Genomic DNA, 20,494 nt, shown 5'->3' on the forward strand with positions numbered 1-20,494 from the left:
AGCAGTCAAGGTACCATTAGAACCAGTTACATATTACAAATTCAATATTGAATAAAATCCTGTTATACTAATGCTTGGAAATGTTCACTGTTATACACCATGTTAATTGTTTAAAAGGCCTTTTTTTACAGCACATTTTGAATTATCAGAGTAGTTAAATCACAGGTGTTAGCAATATTAACGATGGCTCATTAATTTTATGTACACTTGTGCTTTTACTATTGTGACAATGTCTGACTGTCAAACGGCTTCAAATGTGTCATGTATTTAACAGAATGAAAGGCAATACTCCATGAAAACTCATGTTCATTATTAAATAACTCATTTCTTTATTACTCATAAAATATACAGCAATCTCAGTACTGAAAGAATTCATTGAAGCGTTGAATTCACAGTCATAATTTCTATATACATGCTAGTTTCATCCATCTTCAAGGAAAAACAAGGAAAAGAAAAAAAAAACATCTTTTCCATTCTAAAGAAGCTAGCAAATGTATTGTACACATTTCCAGTTAAAAGGATATTTCAACCGACAGAAAAGAGGAGTTTTGAATCATGGTAGGATCAAGCGTTTTCTTTTTTTTGAAGTTAAAGCAAGCAAAACCTGTCAACAAACATTGACTAATAGACTAAAAATATCAAAGAAAATCAATTGCTGTCCTATCATTGGTTTACAGTGTTTCTTCTCACAAAGCTGAGCCTCAGATACCACAGTACAGGATCAGTGCTTCTTAGAAATGCTTCATTACTTACCTAATGCGCATCACTGTACTTTCAAAGCTGCCTCAACAAACTCATCTTTTCTCAGTAACTAATGAAGGCACAAAATGAACACATAAATAGGAACCAAAATTACACAAATAATTTATTCTTGAAAGACTAAACCGTAATGGACAGGTCAATATACAAAGGTAAGGTTGATCAACTTAAAAATAACCTGGTACACACATCAAATGTTTTTAAATTACTCAGGTCAGTAAATCAGATTTGTTTTCGTCCTAGAGGATAAGGAGTTTAAGACATGAATATGAGTATATTAAAATTTGGATCTCAAAAAATAAATGATTTGCCGCCTGTGTGTCTTACAGACTTGTAGGACAAGTGCATTCTGACGGATGTAGTGTGCGGATATCAACCTTCTCTAGCTCATCAAGAAATCCCAAAAATGAAAACTGTCTCCCTTCCCCCCCCGCTAACCAATAAACCCCAAAATTCGCAATCTCATTTACACAGTTAAAACTGGGTTAAAATGCATCCATGTCTTTTGGTCCCTGTCGGTTTAGCTATCTGTGAAGTGCTACCTTCCTTCCTCAGCATGTTATTGCCGTACAAAAGTTGCTGTCCGCCCAACAAGTACAGTTTTTTGCACTCAAGAAGTCAGTGTTGGTAAAGCAGCGGTTACTGAGGTCCAGGATCAGCTGAAGGACACCTGGTCCTGGATGAGTACGGGTCAGCCTGCTGCACCTCCTCCCTCTCTTGCTCTCTGGCGGGGCTGGGTGGGCGGGGGAGGGGTGACTCTTAAGGCTCCTGTGGGGACTTCTTTTCTTTTTCTGCCCTCCCAAGCTGGCGGTGGGTGATTTTTAAGACACAGTGTGTGTGTTTATGCATTTATCGCTCCCTCCTGTCCCTCAGTATGTCTCAGAATCAGAGTCATTGAGCTCTTCATCCTTGTAGAGGCCGTCATGATGACTGATGTTGTTGAAGCTGCAGTAGGAGCTGTGCTCACCACGCAGCACGGGCAGGCTGTCGAAGGTGACGCTCTTGGAGGGGCTGGTTGTGTAGTGGTTAATGGCACTGAAAGGGAGGGTGGGTGCTGGGGCGCAGGGGGACACAGGCATCATGGTGGCCAGGATGAGGGCTAGGCAGTCTGCCACATCTTTGTTGGGGGCACAAGCCAAGGCGGGTGTGTAACCTAAAACAATGACAGTGGACCAGTGTTACATACAGTACTCTATAAAAAGCAATACACAGTTTCTAGCATTGGTGTTACATCTGTTAAATGATTTAGCGGTTATTACATGGCTTTTCAAATTTACCTTACATAAATTCATAAGGAGTCTGAGAATGTCTTATTGAGCTGATCTGGAAAATCTGCAAAAGACCTGACCCAGGCACATTTTAATTGCTTGGTTATTAGCCGATCAAATTCTTATCCCCTTTATTTTTACCTCTTTGTTGTTTGTCTATAGTATGTTAGCTGTCATGTTTCCAAAAAATGAACATTATCCACAACATTAGGCACATGTTTTAAAAGGTTATCAAGCAGCTATAATAATAGTGAAGAAGCTGAATAATAATAAAATAAAATGACTAAAAAATAAAATGATTTTCTATTTGTAAGGGGATTTTTGCTGTAGGTACAAAATAATTTCTGATCCTGCTGTGCCCATTATGGTGTATGTTAAGGTGGGACTTCCTGATGTACCGTAAAAGCCCAAACTATATGAAAGGTGGGGATATAAAGTAAGAAAAATAACATCGTGAGTTTACCGTTTTCATCGACTGCAAGTACACTGGCTCCTTTTGCAAGCAGCTCTTGCACCACCACGGTTAAACCATTTCTTGCAGCCACGTGTAGAGGCCTTAAAAAAATAAGGTTTAATAATAAAACATGGATGCACCAACAGGAAAGTCAATATTTAACAATTTGTATCTCTACATTAATAATTCAACCCCCCACAGCAATCTACCCACACCACCACTCCATTCCATCGCTCAGGTGCAGCAAGAGACAAGACACTAATGTAATACAAGTGATACATACGTCTGTAAAGCGGAGTTAGTGGCATTTATGAGGTTTCTGTCTGTAATCTTCTCCAATATCAACAAGGCACTGGTTTCATGTCCCTGTAGAAAACAGTTGAAGTGTGATAAATATAAAAAAAAACCCCACATAGAATAGCTTCTAAATGTGCAGTAGTATTGTTTAAACTATTTCAACACATACTTGGAACATACTGTACATTTGCAGATGTAGAATGTAAGAAGAGAGCAACCATATGGCAATACAAACCTTACTGCAGGCGAGATGAAGTGCAGTGTTCTTCACAGCATCCTGCAGAGTGAGATCTGCTTTTGCACTGCTCACCAGCAGTTCTGACAGTGAAACGGGAAAATCAAATTGAAGGTAATTCAATGTAATTCAACAGTGCTAATTATTACATCCCACAGAGATATTTTCCAGTCCAGTGGTTAAAGTAGAGAAGCATTCATACCAACAGCGTTGGTCTGGCCATTTTCAGCAGCCATCATGAGCGGGGTCTTCCCTCCGTCATCAACACTGTTGACCTGAGAGTTGTGGCTCAGCAGCAGCTGGAGACACTCTACATGGTCAGTGAAGGCTGCTGCATGTAGTGGGGTCCTGCAAAAATAACATCAGAACATAATCTTTATCATATAGTCATCCTATTTATTGTGAGCTTTCAATTACAGTTACAGAGTCTTGAGGCTGTTGCACTTGTCTTTATACAAGTGTGCATACCTGTTTTTACCATCTTTGGCATTGACAATGGCAGGGCCCAGAGTGTCTATCAGCATCTCAGCAGCACCTTCGTTGTCATGGATTCTAAAGAAGAGCACAATCATTTGATCTGTTAAAAGGATGCTTTTTACACGCACGGATGGAAACAGAAGACGGCTCAAGATCTTACACAGCACAGTGGAGGGGGCTGAAAGAACTGCCTTCGGCCTTGTGGAAAACCTCTTGTTCCAGTAAAACCTCCACACACGTATCGTGACCTGCAGGGAAGAAAGCATTAACCATATCAGCCTTCATTTTAAGGGGCTCACAATCAGGGCTCTCCTAAAACATTTCTCTTCATCAAAATGTCACATTTGGGTGCAAAAGAAAATTGCTTGAAAGAACCGCATAAAGAAAAAACATGAAAAATGATATCGTCCATGCTTATTTTATATCTACAGCTGCCTAAGTGCTCCGTTGTACTTCCTTGGCAGCTTGCCTTTATTTAAGAGCATACAGCATACATTACTGAACATCCGATGTACATTTCCATAACTATATTGATTGTTTTTTAAAAAAAGGTCTTCAAACCCTCTGTACCATTGTAGCAGGCCCAGTGCAGTGGGGTGTAGCCTTGGTTGTCTGTTAAGACAGGGAGTGTTTCCACTGACTGGGCAGCATGCAGCAGGCCTCCCAGTACCCCAATGTGTCCACATGCCGCTGCCAGGTGGACCGGTGTGCGCCCCTTACAGTCTCGCACCAGGAAGTTGGCGCTGTGCTGAAGCAAGGCCTCCACACATTCCTCGTGACCGGTCACTGCCTGCGGACACAAAACAATAGAGGTGAGTGTTATTACTGTTGACTGGTCATATCCTGTATGCTTATGCATTTAAAATGATGTGATGAGAGCTGACCAGTGTTTTGAAGTGTATTCCTTCCATAGACAAATAGGCAAAGCCTGCACTGCCCAAATAAAAAAAATCTAACTTTACAACTGATTTAGGTGACCAGTTTCCATTGGGAAGAAAAAAAAAAAAAAAAAAAGAAAAAAAAGTGGGGTAGTTCAAAAGCTCACAACACAAAACATAAAAAAATTAGGGTACGAGGATAAAAGACTGTCCCACAGAACATGTAAGAATGGTAAGATCTCCTTACCCCTCTATGTAGGGCTGTCCTGGCCCACTTATCTTTGGCTTCTACATTGGCCCCCTTATTTAGCAGAGAATACACACAATCAGTGTGTCCACTCAGGACCGACAGCATCAAGGGGGTTCTATGAGATAATAGACAATGTCAGCAATTTCTTTAGAATGTGAGTGAAAAAAAAAAAATATATAACAAACAAATGTTACTTACTGTCCATTCCCATCTTGAATGTCTACTGCACTTTGTAGGTCAGCATTTCCAATCAGCAAACGCAAACATTCTGAATGACCATTAGTAGCTGAAGGGAAAGAATGAACAACCCATTAGTATACTCATACTAATAATCAACTTTATTCATATGGCACCTTTTAAAACAATTCACACCACAAATAATCCCAGCAAATAAAAGCACAGTGAATAAAACACACAATACAGTAATTCATAATGTATACAGCAAGGTTTTTTCTGCATAGGAGGAATGTGCAGGATGCATGGTTAAGCTCTGCTCTGGTAGGAGCTGCGGTCAGGCACGGAGCTCTCCCCCCTCCCCCGGAGCTGCGACTGCAGGTCAAAAGGTGGCAGTACCTGGTTCTGATATAGTGGCATCAGTATTAAATTGAGACAGTTTCATAACTGGTTAAAAACCCCTTGTCGTTATGTGAAATAGTAATCGATTTCTGTTTTTTGGTACAATTGGTTTGCACACCTGATGCGAACCACATATTCACACTATATTCAAGACCACCTTTTCAAGTGGACTTGGGCGCAGATTGACCAATTGTGCCCGGGTACGGTACGCACTGTTCACACTAATTAAACAAACTGGACGTTGGGGTCAAGTGTATTTGGATCCAGGCCCAGGTCCCTGATGTGAAACCCTTCTAACTGCATTATATTCCATTATATTTTGAATTGTCACATGCCTCCTGAATTTTGTGTTTTACTTCACATAAAAATGTTTCCACCATAAAATTGGCGCATAAACATTTATTAGAATGCAGTAAGTGTTTGACGCTTATTCCCCCCCATTCTGAGTCAGGAAAAACACTGTAGAGGTCGGAAAATTCAGAGGTTCCGACTACAGGTCCATACCTGCAGCATGGATGGGGGTTCGCTTCAAGGCAAAGTCTTTGACCAGGATGGAGGCTCCCTGGTTGATTAGGACGTCCACACATTCTACATGGCCCTTGAAGGCAGCCAGGTCTAGGGGCGTGCGCCCTTGGCTGTTTCTCACATCCAGATCCAGCAGAGACTGCACCAGAACCTCCATAGCATGGTGGTGACCGTGGTATGCCTGAAAGATCCACATGATGAATATGTTAACATAAATTGGATGAGATTGAGGATAATGGCATAATAAGGATAATAGGATTAGGACAATATACATTACTTACAGCAAGGTGCAGGGGGCTGACGGGGGCTCTGACATCAGAGTCATTCAGGATGTCTGTCCCTGAGGTTTCCATTAGCTGAACAAACCAGGTACACAAGTTAGAACCTACTTCAGATAGAAATCTGCCTCAGAGATTGTAAAATAACCATCACAAAGCAGAAGAAGCTGTATATAGAAGGACAAGAAAAGTACAAATTCAACCTACCACATCTAGAGGTGTTTCACTTGCAATCTGTAACAGAGAGTGCAAAGACAGCAATGCATTAAACATAATTACAATATAGCAATAGATAATTACAGAGATGCTGATTGTTACGCATCGTGTACTAGAAGTTCTCACCAGCTCCAGACAGAGGCGATGTCCATACGCCGAGGCGTAGTGCACAGCATTGTAGCCCTGATTGTCTCGGATCCCTGGATTTGCATCATTTCGCAGTAAATATTCCAGGCACCTGCAGACACAACAAAGAGGCTGTAGTCAAGGAAACAACATCCTTTTTCAAGTCTTGAACGGTTACTCAACATAACCAATAACTAAGGTTGGGTACTGGAACCTGGTGCCATAAAACGACCGGTATCTACCGGACTGAATGACAACGCTGATTTCGGTGCCACTTAAAAGCCTGCGCTGCCCTCTGGTGCTCCGAAACGGACGTTACAGGCAACAGAAGCATCAATGCATGTGATGATAGTTAACACTACGTAACATTAGCATAACGTTAGTTAGTAGCTGGCCTAAACACGGTTAAAATGCTGAAGGCTAAAACTGTCTAAAGTCACAGCCACCTGCTCCTTTAAGAAAGTTAAACTTAAATGTATAAAGTATTACTGACTTTCCATCTGTGTCAGAGGCAGCGGCGTAGTGGAGAGGAGTGCAGCCCCGCTCGTCTAGGTCATTGACGCTTGCCCCAGAGCCCACCAGAGCAAACAGGCACTGGTAGTTACAGTTGGCAGCAGCATAGTGCAGGGGGGTCCTGGAAAAGCAAACATAGCTCAGTTCCCTCTTCAAATGTGACCGAGAAACTAGTAGAGCACAACGTTTTGAACCAATCAATAATCAAATGCCACAAACCTGCCAAAGCTGTCCTTTCTATTAAAGTCTGCCCCCGTGTTGAGGAGAAGATTGAGACATTCCAGGTTTCTGAGGGGTACGGCAGGGAGATTTATAAGATGATGAACTGATACATGTAATGCTATTCTTTTTGCTATAGGTCACGAACAACATCTTAACACTTACAGTTAATATTAAGCGTGCTATTCAGCTGTCCTGTACTCACCCTCCAGCAGCTGCAGCATGTAAACAGGTCCTTCCAAAGTCATCAGGAGTATCCACATCAAAGCCTGCATCAAAATCATTATGAACATGATTATGCATGTTGTATATGAGGTTTTACAGTACAGATATTTTAAATTTTAGTTTCAAAATGTTGGAAGTGACAATCCTAGCCAATAATTTTAACTTGTGTCATTTTGTACTATGACTAGTTAAGTTAGCACTATTGTTGGTAGCCACACAACATGAATTAAGAGTTGCTCACCTGAAGACAGGAGCTTTCTGCAGCAGTCAGAGAATCCACTGAGAGCAGCCAAATGCAGTGGGAACATACCATGAACCCCTCGTCTGAAAAAGACACAATCGTGTTGATTTACTCAGTATCAACCAAATCACAGGTGCCAAACTAAGGGTAGGAAAGTGTTATTAATAGTACGGAATAATCTGTATCAGTTACATAAAAGACATCACACATCTATGCTTTGGAAAGGTTTGAACATGCAGATCCTCCACAATGTGTAAAGTTGGAACAGTTGCTGAAAAAAGGCAGACAGGCTCACTTACTTAGCGGTGTCAGCTCTGTTGGTGATGAGGGTGTTGATGAGGAGCTCGTGTCCGTATCGAGCTGCAATGTGCAGTGGTGTATTTCCGTTCTTATCTTCACAGTCAATCTCAGCACCTTCAACAACAAAAAACTAAGCACTTAGCAGATGTTACACTGAGATGCAGTTTGGGTTTTACAGTCCAGTGTGAGAAATAAAGTCCACGAGGCTGAATTTTTAGAAGAGCTCACCATTCTCAATGATTGCTTGAGACCTAGAAAACCTCCCGTGGATGGCTGTCATGTGGAGGGGAGTCTTACCATCTTTACTCTGGAGTGAAACAAAAATATGTTGGTATCACAATGTAAATCATTACTATGGCTTTTATCTATAACGTCCATACGAGAAGTTGTAAAACTATCGACTGTAGAAACAAAGGTTTTAGTGCAATTACATTGACAACACAACACTTGGATTTACACTGTTTAAACACTTGACTCTTAACCAAATATTCAATCTTTGTTTTGACTGTGACATTGGTGTAATTATTTCTCAATGACAGAGCTGTATCTGGAAAAGTAGTGCCAGTTATAAAGTAAAACAGCTTTCCCAGGTCATACTGATCAATCTTTTTCCAAGTTATCGGTGATGAAATTGCAAGAGGCAGCATTCTGTTTTTTTTTTACTCACCTTGATGTTGACATCAGCGCCGTTGCACACTAGGAGCTCCAGACAGAGTGCCCCGTGGCGTGAAGCGGCGGTAAAATGGAGAGGTGCGAAGCCCTTCTCGTTCACCTGGTTGACGTTAGCTCCGCACTCAATGAGCTCGTTCACCACCACGTCCTGCCCATTGTAGCAGGCCACGTGGAGGGGTGTGTTGCCATACGCATTGGGCTCATTGATCTAAACGGCGAGATAAACGGGCAGTAGTACTGTTTCCCATCAAGACAAACTGGTATTATACTGTAACTCTTTTTGCACACAATATAAAAATCTGTTAACACGTTATCCAAAACATATGAAGTGCATAAGGCCAGGTTATGTGTTATTACATGAATGTTCTCTGCTGATCAGATCATAAGATCTAGCAGTATCTGCAGTGCAATGACAAAAGGTTTGTGGGTTGAACTTACATCCACCCCCAAGTCCAGGAGGTATTTAACAATGCTGATCATTCCACTGGAGGCTGCTGCGTGTAGGGGGGTGTACGATTTCTTATCTTTGCAGGCCACCTCGGCTCCATGAGATGCCAGCAGCTTCACCACTTCTATGTGACCTGAAGACAAAAAGACAACGATTTCATTGCATGAATATGCTATCAAGATATCATCAACTATTTAATTTGGTATTATCAGAACTTGAGTAATTGTGACATCTAAAGACTTAATAATGTTGATGCCTTTAAAAATAATGAAAAACTATATAGTTTCAACTACGTCTCTGAGACTTTCATTTGAATAATGTGATGTAAAAATCAGTGTGGTTGATTTATTACCCATGTAGGCTGCCCAGTGGATTGCACGGCGGTCCCTCTTGTCAAAGGCATTGATGTTTGCTCCTCGTGAGAGCAGGAGCCTCACCATCTAACAGCAGCAACAGAGAGAAAAAAGAAAAGAAAAAAAAGAGCAGTCAGGAAACATGTATACAGTTTACTTTGATCTAATCTCATAATTTAGATGAGTTCCTACAAGGCTATAAATTTTTTTTTTTAATTTCTGAGAAAATGTAAGTCGAGAGACATTTTGACCTTTTGCATACATTCAACACAGGTAAAAATGTCAATTTGCATGCGAGTATATGATTACAAGGATTCATTTGCATGCAAGCATGTGATTGGGCAAGCACTGAGTCTGCACCTTAAGTGTGTGGCCACAAATTATAAGGTCTGTAAATGACAAGCTATGATGGTTCATTAGAAAGCAGCTTTATAGTTTGTTGAGCTGTGGCTCCTCCAACCTGGTGTTTGTGCAAATGACTCCCAGATCAAAAGGAGGATTATTATCACCTTATCAGAACTCTACTATACACCAATACAACAGAAGCTCAGCTTAGTTATGTGTTTAAAATCAAGTGTAAGAATAGGCCACAGCATATGCCAAATACAATAGTTACCTTAGTATAATTTGTTTTTAAAATGTACATTGTGTACACAGCACGTAGTAACTGCACTAAAACATTTCAAAATAATTAAAAAAATAACTGTCAAAAGATAATCAGAGAGAAACAACCAATAGTAAAACAACTGACTACATGTTTATCCAACTATAATGTAATGTGTGTATGTAGCCATCTATATAATAAAGAAAGGATTTGCTGTGGTTACGACAGTTATGGCTAAGGTTATTCATGGCATAGCTCAGTGTTTCCTCTATGTTGATTTGGAAATGGCGGCACGCCACGTCAAAATTTCTTCCGCCACAGTATCAGAAATAGGGAAGATGCACAATGTAGTTGGGGTTGAATTTTAAAGTGCTCATATTATGCTCATTTTCAGGTTCATAATTGTATTTAGAGGTTGTACCAGAATAGGTTTATGTGGTTTAATTTTCAGAAAACACCATATATTTGTTGTACTGCACATGGCTGCAGCTCCTCTTTTCACCCTGTGTGTTGAGCTCTCGGTTTTAGCTACTGAGTGAGACATCTCACTTCTGTTCCATCTTTGTTGGGAGCCGTAAGTACTGCTAGCTTGTCAGTTGCAGAGTATGAGGGAGTGACATGCTAGCAGCTAGGCGAGCATTATAAAGTGATACACGTTTGTCACGGAAGTAAAGGCTGGACTACAATAGCGCTGTTTGGAGCAGTTTGTGAACAGTGTTTTCTCTGGAAGATGGTAAGTCCTAGCCTCGTGAGACCGTCCTGATCTCGCGAGCTCCAGTTTTCCACTCACAGATCAATCTGGCATCTTGAGACAGAGAAAATTTGGAGCTGTTCGCCAAACGACTGGGCCAAATCAGCGTTGGTTTTGAGGCGGGTTTAGGTGGTGATAGACATATGGTTTATCCAATCAGCTAACCAGGATTTTCAGACAGCGGTAGCCCTAATTCTGTTAGCTGCTCGCTAATGCTTTTTTCTCTTGGATCCATATTCCATGGATCCAAGAGAATTCTTTTGGAATATGGACCGGGAACCTGAAATGGTGCCTTTTATTCGTAAATTCTCGTTACACAAACGGCAAATATCCTTTACCGACATGTTGCTTGCTCGCTGAGCTAACGAGCTATGCTTTGACTGCAGCAGTAGGGGCTTGTGGTTGTATTTTCATACGCTTCGTTGATCTGATTGGTTGATTTGGCATGTCTATCACCAACATAGGTGATATGGCTTATCCAATCAGCTAACCAGTATTTTCGCCCCTTCTCAACAGTTCTCTAACGGAAAGTTCCCAGATGGATATGCCGAGCAAATGCGAAGCAATCCATCTGGCGGAGTCAGGTTAGGTAAGTCCCTTTGGGCTTTTTCACTTTGTAAACCTATAATGTGCACAAAAAGAGAGGAAAAAAGGGGAAAAGCCAAAAAGCACAATATGAGCACTTTAAGTCTTGAGTCTGTTGGAAAGCCTGTCCACGCACCCCACAGGTGGACGGTGATACTGCAGTCTGATGTCGGTTGAGTGAGCGGCACTGCGCTTGTCAAGAGGCAGCAGACCTTTTATTTATTCGTTTTCTTCATTCTGTCTGGTTTGTGCTTTTGTGTGGAAAAAGTGAGTAGCCTATCGTACATGTGGAGTTTGTTGTGTGACACCATGCAGGGCAAATATATCTGTATAGTTTATCCATTTAGATCAAAGTTATGGCAAGAGTTGTCATGAAAGCCTTATTTTCCTTTCTCCACGGCACACTCGACACACTCAGCACAAAAAAAAAAAAAAAAAAAAAAAATCCTAAAAGGAAACACTGGCATAGCTGCTAACTGTACCAGAGCTATATGGGGATGTTGATCATTTCCCTTCACACTCCTTAAAAACGGGCAAAAATGTAGCCATTGTTCAGTTGTTCTGTATTGCATTGCCTATTGTGTTTGCACATTTATGAGACATGCAGAAACACTTATTTTCAGGAAGAGGAGAAGAGCGGGAACTAACAGCCAGGCAAGCTTACTCAACAACAAGTCTGTTTGGGCAATTATGAGCAGTACTGAAGTGGTTATACTTAACAAACTACACCAACACAACAAAGACAGGACAGACTGAACTGCCACATAGATAGCACTGACCCTTTAAGTTAGTACACATTTTGTTTCTTAAAGAAATTGATATTCAAATGTGCTGCCATTTATATAGGTAGAAGTAAATCAACACTGAAAGGTATTAAAACATTTCTTAAGCTGAACCAAACAATACTCTAGGCTTAATATTACCTCCAGATGACCGCTGAAGGCTGCATGGTGCAGCGCAGTCCGGCCCGCTCTATCGGACACATTCACATTGCTGAGCTGTGGGACGAGTGCTTCAGCGCAGCGGACAGCTTTATTTGCTGCGGCGATGTGAAGCGGCGTCTGCCAGTTCTTGTCTCGGGCGTTTACGTCTGCAGAGTGTTTCAGCAACACTTGGACAGCCTCCTGCAAGAAGTCATCACACGCAGGTTTAACTTCCACACTGTTTGGATTTGTAAAACAATGCGCAACAGTGCATGTAATACAGAATCAGGGGACAATTCACATACCTCACTGCAGGAGGCCACAGCCCGGTGCAGAGGAGTGAGCCACTTGTTATCTTTGGCATTTACTCTGGCACCTAAAAGTCAGAGGACACCAGCTGTTAGATCGTGTAAGGTCATACAGTTACATGACATCTAGTGCAACATTTAAACAAAATGACTTAAGTCTTTTTGAGTTAGGAAGTCCTGCTTTGTAATATCTCCATCTGCATAATCATAACAAAAGAGCAGACTGCAAAGGGTGTATGTAGAGGTGTTTTACAATATTGAATGCAGATGCACCATCTGGCCACATGGCACAGGCATTTGAAAATATGTCATTATGCTCTCAGACAGGTTAACATTGCCCATTTAGCATTCCCTTCAATACCCAGAATAGGGAAATCAGTATGTTAGGACCTCCATGTATGTCAGGGAGAAAAAAGGTAATGATGACTTTGCCCAAAGTGATTTTCCAAAGGTTTAAACGTCATGAAGTACCACACTTTTTAAATTGGTACAATACATTGGCCATACTGGTCACACATTAACAATTTAACTGGCATTTTAAGAAGCTTAATGTGACACCAGTTACATAGTTTCTGCAAATTAACAGCTAACTCCTGGATAATCGCTCCTAATAAACACTTATCATTTCTATATTACAACATTAAACCAATATTTGTTTCCTAAAGCATTCTGCTTTCAGATTAACAACATATACAACATTAATGTTGAGGATGAAATTTCTGAATACTGACTTTTTAATGCTCTACACAACAACAACGACAGAAATGAATATGCTTATGTTTGACTGAAACAGCTTCTGTACACGAATCCTCCGTGGATAAACATACCTGAAAGAATCAGCAGCTCTATAATTTCTGCATCTCCAAGATAAGCAGCAGCATGCAATGGAGTTCGCTTCTCATTGTCCTGTAATACGTGAACAGAATAACATTACTAGGACTACATAGAAACAAAACAGTTTGCATTTTTTATTTTTATTTTTTTACTTTATACAGGTTAATGTAGTCCTGATCTGTTATGTTCCACTTTTTTGTTTACTATTTGCAACATTACAATGCAAGAAAAGAGACCTATCCATTAAACGTTGACAGACACACAGTCACCATTCACTGCAAAACACAAATCCAGTAACTTCAAAAGCGTTCCAGTGAAACACAAGCAAGTACAAACCAGCTTTATTTTGAAACAAACACCCCCACCAAAGCAGTAACGGTGAGGAATGCAACAAAATAAGCAGAGCCAGATCATGCAGTGGGAACTGGGAGAAATAAAATAAAAACCTGTGCTTTTTGTTCTCGAAAAAACTATTTAATGAAAGAGTTATACAAGGACAATTATACATTAGAGGTTTTAACTTCTGTGTTACTGGGATGTTTTTAAAATATTATAATAGTAGCAGCAGAGAAAAAAAGAGCAGTCAGCAAACATGTCAAGGAAAGTTAAAACCTGAGCATCACCAAATCTGCTGCCTTTCAGTCAGTGTGGCAACTCAGTGTACACATGGTGTTAAATGCCTTAATATTCTGGTCCACACCACATATTGTACATGTATACAGTTTACTTTGATCTAATCTCATAATTTAGATGAGTTCCTACAAGGCTATACATTATTTTTTTTAATTGCTGAGCAAATGTAAGTTGAAAGACATTTTGACCTTTTGCATTCACTCAACACAGGTAAAAATATCAATTTGCATGTGAGTATATGTTTACAAGGATTCACTGCTGGGATGTTTTTAAAATATAATAATAATAATAATAATAATAATAATAATAATAAGGAAACAGATGCAGAGGTTAGTGAGAGTTGGTTTGGATTACCTGTGCATTCACATCCTCTTTTTTGAATATGAGCGAGCGTACTTCATCTGGGTCCACATTGAAAATAGCTTTCAGCAAAGCAGGCTGTAAAAGAAAGAGAGACCGTGTCAAAATCAACTGAATCTCAAGACCTTTCTGGCTGGCATGAACACTATTTCAGACTTTCATTATTACAGTAAATACTGACCAATGACCTGTAAGGGACTAGATGCCAACAGTATAGTTCAAATTTGAGAAAACAACCATTCAGACCTTGGAGAGACCTCAGGGTCCTCGTCGTCAAGCACCACAATACACATGCGGCTTATTATATTAATTTATATATATATATACACATTTTTTTTTTTTGTTAAAATCCCTTTTAAAAAGGCACAGACTGAAGCATCGCAAAGGTCATAAAAAGAGCAGGTCGGTACAGACATTCAAATGTACATTTAACAAAACGATGACTCCACAAATCAGAGGATGATGGAGGCAGACTGTCAGCATTGATACTGAAGAATGCTGAGCAGTCACTTTCTAATTCTGTTTCCAGTCTGTTGGCAAGCAAATCTATCAAACCACATCTATCCCATAAAACAGAGCGACATTTCACAATATTTGAATGAATACAAGTCCGGCATTATGCTCCTAATGACTGATGTGTGCGGTGATGTCCTTTTCACTTTTTGTCCAGAGATGTACGTGAATGTCTGCATCTTCAATGGAGACAGAGATGAAAATAAGGAAAACGTCCACAGCTGATCTGGTTTACCGCATCCAACATGACAACAGCTGATAAAGATGATAACAGTCAAAGTTTCCAAAGTAAAGCTGAAGTAAAGGATAAAAAAATGTGTTGGAATTCTTTGTAAATTTTTACTCTATGGTAGGCCTGCACGATTCAGGGAAAAACATGAATCACGATTTTTTAGCTTAGAATTGATATCACAATTCTCTGCCACGATTTTTTTCTCACGGAGTGTAATTTTTATTGCACATATGAACCATGACAAGACAAAACAAATTGGCAGTACCAAACAGATTTTTTTGGCAAGCCTGTAAACATAGAGGCTTCAATGAATAAAGAAAATAAAGTACATACTGGCCATTTAAGTACAGTAGGCTACCAAAAATAGTGACATACAGTATAACACATTTAACTAAATATGGCCCTGATACAGGCTCTATCTGAACTCCTTGAGCATGTCTTCACATAATTAAAACATGTCAATGTCTTCAATAAATTAATTGGAGAATAAAAAAGTTCAATCGTGAAATTGCGATTTTATAACGATTTAAAGTGCAGGCCTACTCTATGGATCATGCCATTCCTGCCCTGGCTTCTTAAAGAGGAGCTAAATTGGCCGCACCCTACTTAGGGGTGTATACCAAGGTTAAGCATTACAGTGGATTTTACACAACTTGAGCTGTGCTATATAGCCTAAGCAAAATATTGTATAGAACATATTAGAACGTATTTCCATTTTGCACAAAATACCCACTTTCATGCCTTAAAAATAACTAAACCATATTAAAGAGTTACTGCAATATTTACATATGTGCAGGTAGCCTAAATTATTCATTGTGACACTGTTGAAGCATTTTGCCAACACTTAGTGTAAGTCAGACAAGGCTCTCCTACATATGTCTCTGAATAGTGAGTCTGAACTTAGAACCCAACGCTCCAACACAGCCAACTTCATACTTGACACAGCGTCTACGACATCTAATCCTTGTAGTTGCCCACATCTTTACAAAAACTGTCAGCATCATTACAACCTCAAGAGATAGTTTCAATATCAGACTGCAGCTGCAACTGCAAACATTTTTACTTTTGACCACCAGTTAGTAGAAACAACTCACTTGGTAGATAAAGGATAATTTTGTTAAATCGTAAATTACAGGTTTGAATCCCAAAGGGAGTTAATTTAACATTAACTATGTTGGATAGCCTTGTCAGAGAGAATTCTACATTCTACAGTACATTTTGTCAAATGTTAGCTTGTGATTTGTTTTTTCTTCCTAACCAGTGTTGCATCTCTAGGACTTGTCAAATTGATTTGGAAACACTGCTGGGATCAATACCCCCATCAACAGTTCCAAACTGCATAATTAAGTTTGCTAATGGACCTGCATGTGTCGTGTTAGCCAGCTTAACACTGCTGCACATCCCTATCTGATTCACCATAACACCAGCAGAGAGTCTTTGATCAGGCAGTTTCCACTGCCTGTGGGAGGAGGCTGGCATGGATGGGGAGAACAGACTGTGAGGGCAGGGGATCCCTTCCAGAGGCTGCAACTGGTTACCCATTAAAGACCCAGATGGAACATTCCTGGCTTCCACAAAAACTTAACTCTTCCCTGACTTTAGTCATGTTTAGAAAACAAATGAAGCTATTAACATGGGTTTTCAGCTGCAACAACCACAGTTAAGTTTTTTGCATAAGTACGAGCTGTGAAATTTGGCGATATTAAATGGCAGGTGAGCCATTATCGAGTACTCAAGCAATCATAACCTTTGAATGAACAACATGCACCCAAGTATCCAAAACAAAATGTAAGATAAACAAGCAGGAGGGTTAGGTTAGAAAAAGAGTCAGCAGGTTTTAAAACCACCTGCTGTAATGCTTGGCTGGAGTGCAAACCTGTATTAATTTGTATGCTCTTTGTCTGCCTTAACGATCAAATGTATTCTGCATGCTACATCATTCTGACTGTACGCAGAAAGAAATCCAGCTAATAGAAATGATTGTATGCAGAGAGATGGACTGTCCACATAAACGATATAGTTAGTGTTGTTATTGTTTCCTCTCAAACATTAGGATTATTTAGTATTCCCCCCCTTTACTGTCTGCAGTTTTTCCACTGAAGACGTACTTAAAGACTTCATCCCTCATTTAACTAGAGGTGTTGAAATTAATCAAATAATCGATGCATCGAATCGTGGACATGGACGATGCTGCATCGATAATCGGCCGGGCCATAATCGATTATTTCTGTTTACAATTTAATCTATGCCTAACAACCTTTCTGTTTACATATTCTGTTATGTTTTGCACATTTAGGAAGTGCCATGTGCTCAGTGCTGTAGTTTTATGTATCCAATTTATTTAGTATTAGAGCACTGCACAATGTTTTGTTTTTGAAGCTTGAAAAGCTATGAATTAAATATCCTATATGGCTTGGTAAAAATGTATTTAATGCATCGAGATATCGAATCGAATTGCTGACATGATAATCGTAATCGAATCGGGAGATCAGTGAAGATTCACACCTCTATATTTAACCCACCGGGCTTCCAAGCTAGCTAATGTGCAACCATGTAGCTTATTAGACGTCATGTATAAAAGACCTCTAGTTTATATGGCATTGTTTGAGCCACATTGACATTTGACAAACCCTATCAAATAGAACTAGCAGTTTCTGGATACAAGTAGTCTTTCTTTACTGCGTCCTAATATGTTTCAATGGCACACAACCAACAGTCCATTTTTAAAAAACACAAGACAATCCTCTCATTCACTTATTATAATGCCCATGAATCTCTGCAGGGTGCAATCATGCTTAGAGTTAGGGATAAATGCATGCTAACAAACAGGCACTTGTTTCATTTTGACAATTTCTTTAAATATCCCCCACAGTGAAAAGGAAGAACAAATCTGCATTTTGTTGCAGTTCTTCAGTCCTGCACGACTGGTGTAGGAGATTTCTCTGCTTCCCTGGCTGCATGACTGTCTCTCCACATACAAGCCAGCCTAGTTAATACCATCACCATGGAGACAGCTCTTTGGCAACTCCACCGGCTCACATGAGCCCAGGTACAAGATCACGCACGCGCGCACGCACACGCACACGCACACGCGCACACACACACACACACACACACACACACACACACACACACACACACACACACAAAAAAAAAACAAGAATAGCAGGCATGACCAAAACACACAGCCTTTAAATGATAACACGGGAAGCTATTTTCGTTTTCACAAGTAGGTGACAAGTGTTTAGCCTAGTAAGAGGATGCATGTCTAAAACTGTCACATTGCCAGTCACTTCATATGTGCATTATAACCATTACATAGCAGTTAACCTGCATGTATACCATTCACACAATAAAAATAAATAAAAAAGAAAAAACTTCCTAAATAGCTAAAACAAACGGTTTAATTATTAGCAGTATTTGCAAGGGGACACACAGTGAAGACTTGTGATTCAAGGACATAACTTATCTAACGTGTCTGTTATAAATCAGCTTTAGAAATTAAACATAAAGAAAATGACGAAACCGAGCAGGGCACAAAGCCTCTCACAGATCCCCACTGCCACAACACAGTGGTGGTATTCAAAACAAGATTAAACATTTAGCTAGTCAGGGGAATCGGTGCGTAAAAGCTACATCATGATGTGTTTAGCTACATGTTATCCAATCTTATTAAGTTAGCGATCATAAAACCTCACCAGGTGAGGCAGCTGAGCTAACATACATGTCACAAACGTCCATGTTGTCACAAGAACGTAGCGATCAACAGATAGCTTTGGTTGTTATGGTAATCATCTCACACCACATTAGAGATTTAGTGGTTATTATTAAATCACATTGAAGCGACAACTCAAGCGCAGTATTGTATTGTTTAGTCACAACATGCTAGCTAACTATTCCCAACTGAGTAGGTAGCTAGTAGCATTTCACGCAGGCTCTGGCTAGCTAATAGCTGAGATAAACACAGCATCATTACGTTAACGTTAGCTGGTTGCAACTCAACAACCGCTTGAACATGTGTCTCAGGATAAATGGGATGCCTCTTATTATCGCCAAAAACATCCAAGATCACAAATACGATTCACCCAACAGCACTGTACCTAACCTTCACCATATACGTGACCATTTATCACCTAGCTTCACGTGAAGCGTTTAAGGAAATGCTTCCGAGAAACTCTATTAACGTTACATTCCGCTGGCCAGTGTTGAAATCGAGGTAGCTAACGTTAGCTAAGAGTAGCCAGCCAGAAGTACATTAAACTTAGGTCAGCTTTTGACACAAAGATCACTTACCTGGTCTCGAATTTTGAGAACCACCATATTTCTGGGATTTTAAATGTTCTCATGCAGATTCATAAAGAGATATTACTCTCCTTCCGAATAGCGGTGTCTGATCTTGGTAGCTCTCCCGCTGGTCTACTGGAGGCCTAGCGTGACGCTAGCTTAGCTCTCTTGCTAGCTTCCTAACCTGATGGCATGAAAGCAGAGGAGTAGCGGAAACTCCATAGCATTGCCGCCACCATACTTCGCCTTCCAAAAAGACGCAATCCGATAGGTTTATAGCGCTGTACGTCTTAGTAAGGTAGTTAGTGGTTGGTTGTTGCTAACAGCGCCCTGTGACAGACGCGCTGTGTTGAATACTGCTCTGTTCGCTCGTGTCATAAGTTAATACATGTAGATATTTTGTAACGAACGATTTTATTTACCATGCAATGCAATTCATTCACATTATGGTAAGTGTTGGGCAAGTTACTTCCAAAATGTAATACATTATAGATTACTAGTTACTGTCATTTGAGAGTAATTAGTTATATTACAATATTACTGTCTCTGAATTGTAATGCGTTACACTACTTTTGCATTACTTTTGAGTTACTTTCGCCAAAATACCAGCAGAAGTTTGACTTGGCAGCGAGCTTGTGAATTTCATCACTGGATCAATAAAGTCTCCTCTTTATCCACTTTATTCATAATATTTGCATAATTAATATGGATATGCAAAGTAACTAAAGCTATAAAAATAGATAAGTAAAACGTACAATAGTCAAGTAGGAGAAAATAAAAATACTCAATTAAAAGTAGGCCTACCTTACAGTTGTATTGAAGTACGGCATTGTTGTAAAATGTTTGTTTAAAGCACTTTGAAAAAGAAATTCATGTTGTTTAGTTTAAAACAGTCTAAAGGAAATGGTCAATTGTAGTGCGATTAAAACTCCCTATTTACATTATTTACAGTAGCCTACTTGATTTACAGCTGATATGTGAAAAGGTACACAACCTTATTTGACAGTAATTTAGTTTTATTGCGAACGTCACAGGAAGTGCTTTTATTTTGAAGTAGCCTACACGGAAGTTGTCTGTTGTGTACTCTTGCTAGCTTGTGGTGAGACGAACGTGAGACCCTAGATGCAAACATCTCCGTCAAGCTAAGTTGCTCACTT

The 20,494-nt window shown here is 40.0% G+C and overlaps 2 protein-coding genes across 4 annotated transcripts in view; one reads left to right on the plus strand and one right to left on the minus strand.

Annotated features, from left to right (window-relative positions):
- Positions 1-305: 305 nt before the first annotated feature.
- ankrd28b (ankyrin repeat domain 28b) lies at positions 306-19,685 on the minus strand. Its single transcript, XM_028581497.1, has 28 exons — positions 19,347-19,685; positions 14,303-14,386; positions 13,309-13,387; positions 12,479-12,549; positions 12,174-12,374; positions 9,310-9,397; positions 8,948-9,090; positions 8,505-8,717; positions 8,066-8,144; positions 7,837-7,951; positions 7,538-7,620; positions 7,277-7,340; positions 7,072-7,140; positions 6,833-6,973; positions 6,340-6,451; positions 6,205-6,231; positions 6,001-6,075; positions 5,699-5,900; positions 4,817-4,904; positions 4,616-4,733; positions 4,061-4,280; positions 3,651-3,738; positions 3,482-3,565; positions 3,216-3,361; positions 3,014-3,096; positions 2,765-2,847; positions 2,491-2,582; positions 306-1,912 (listed from the first exon to the last, which is right to left on the minus strand). Exons 1-28 carry the CDS (start codon positions 19,371-19,373, stop codon positions 1,629-1,631), a joined length of 3,159 nt encoding a protein of 1,052 aa, XP_028437298.1. The 5' UTR covers positions 19,374-19,685; the 3' UTR covers positions 306-1,628.
- The window catches only part of hdac9b (histone deacetylase 9b), a 41,438-nt gene continuing 40,610 nt past the window's right edge, over positions 19,667-20,494 (plus strand). For all 3 annotated transcript variants that reach the window (XM_028581499.1, XM_028581504.1, XM_028581506.1), the window contains exon 1: positions 19,667-19,786. The gene's annotated coding sequence lies outside the window, so the exon portion shown is untranslated. The remainder of the gene's footprint in view (positions 19,787-20,494) is intronic.

The sequence above is a fragment of the Perca flavescens genome, chromosome 6, assembly GCF_004354835.1.
Source record: "Perca flavescens isolate YP-PL-M2 chromosome 6, PFLA_1.0, whole genome shotgun sequence".
Classification (NCBI taxonomy): domain Eukaryota; kingdom Metazoa; phylum Chordata; class Actinopteri; order Perciformes; family Percidae; genus Perca; species Perca flavescens.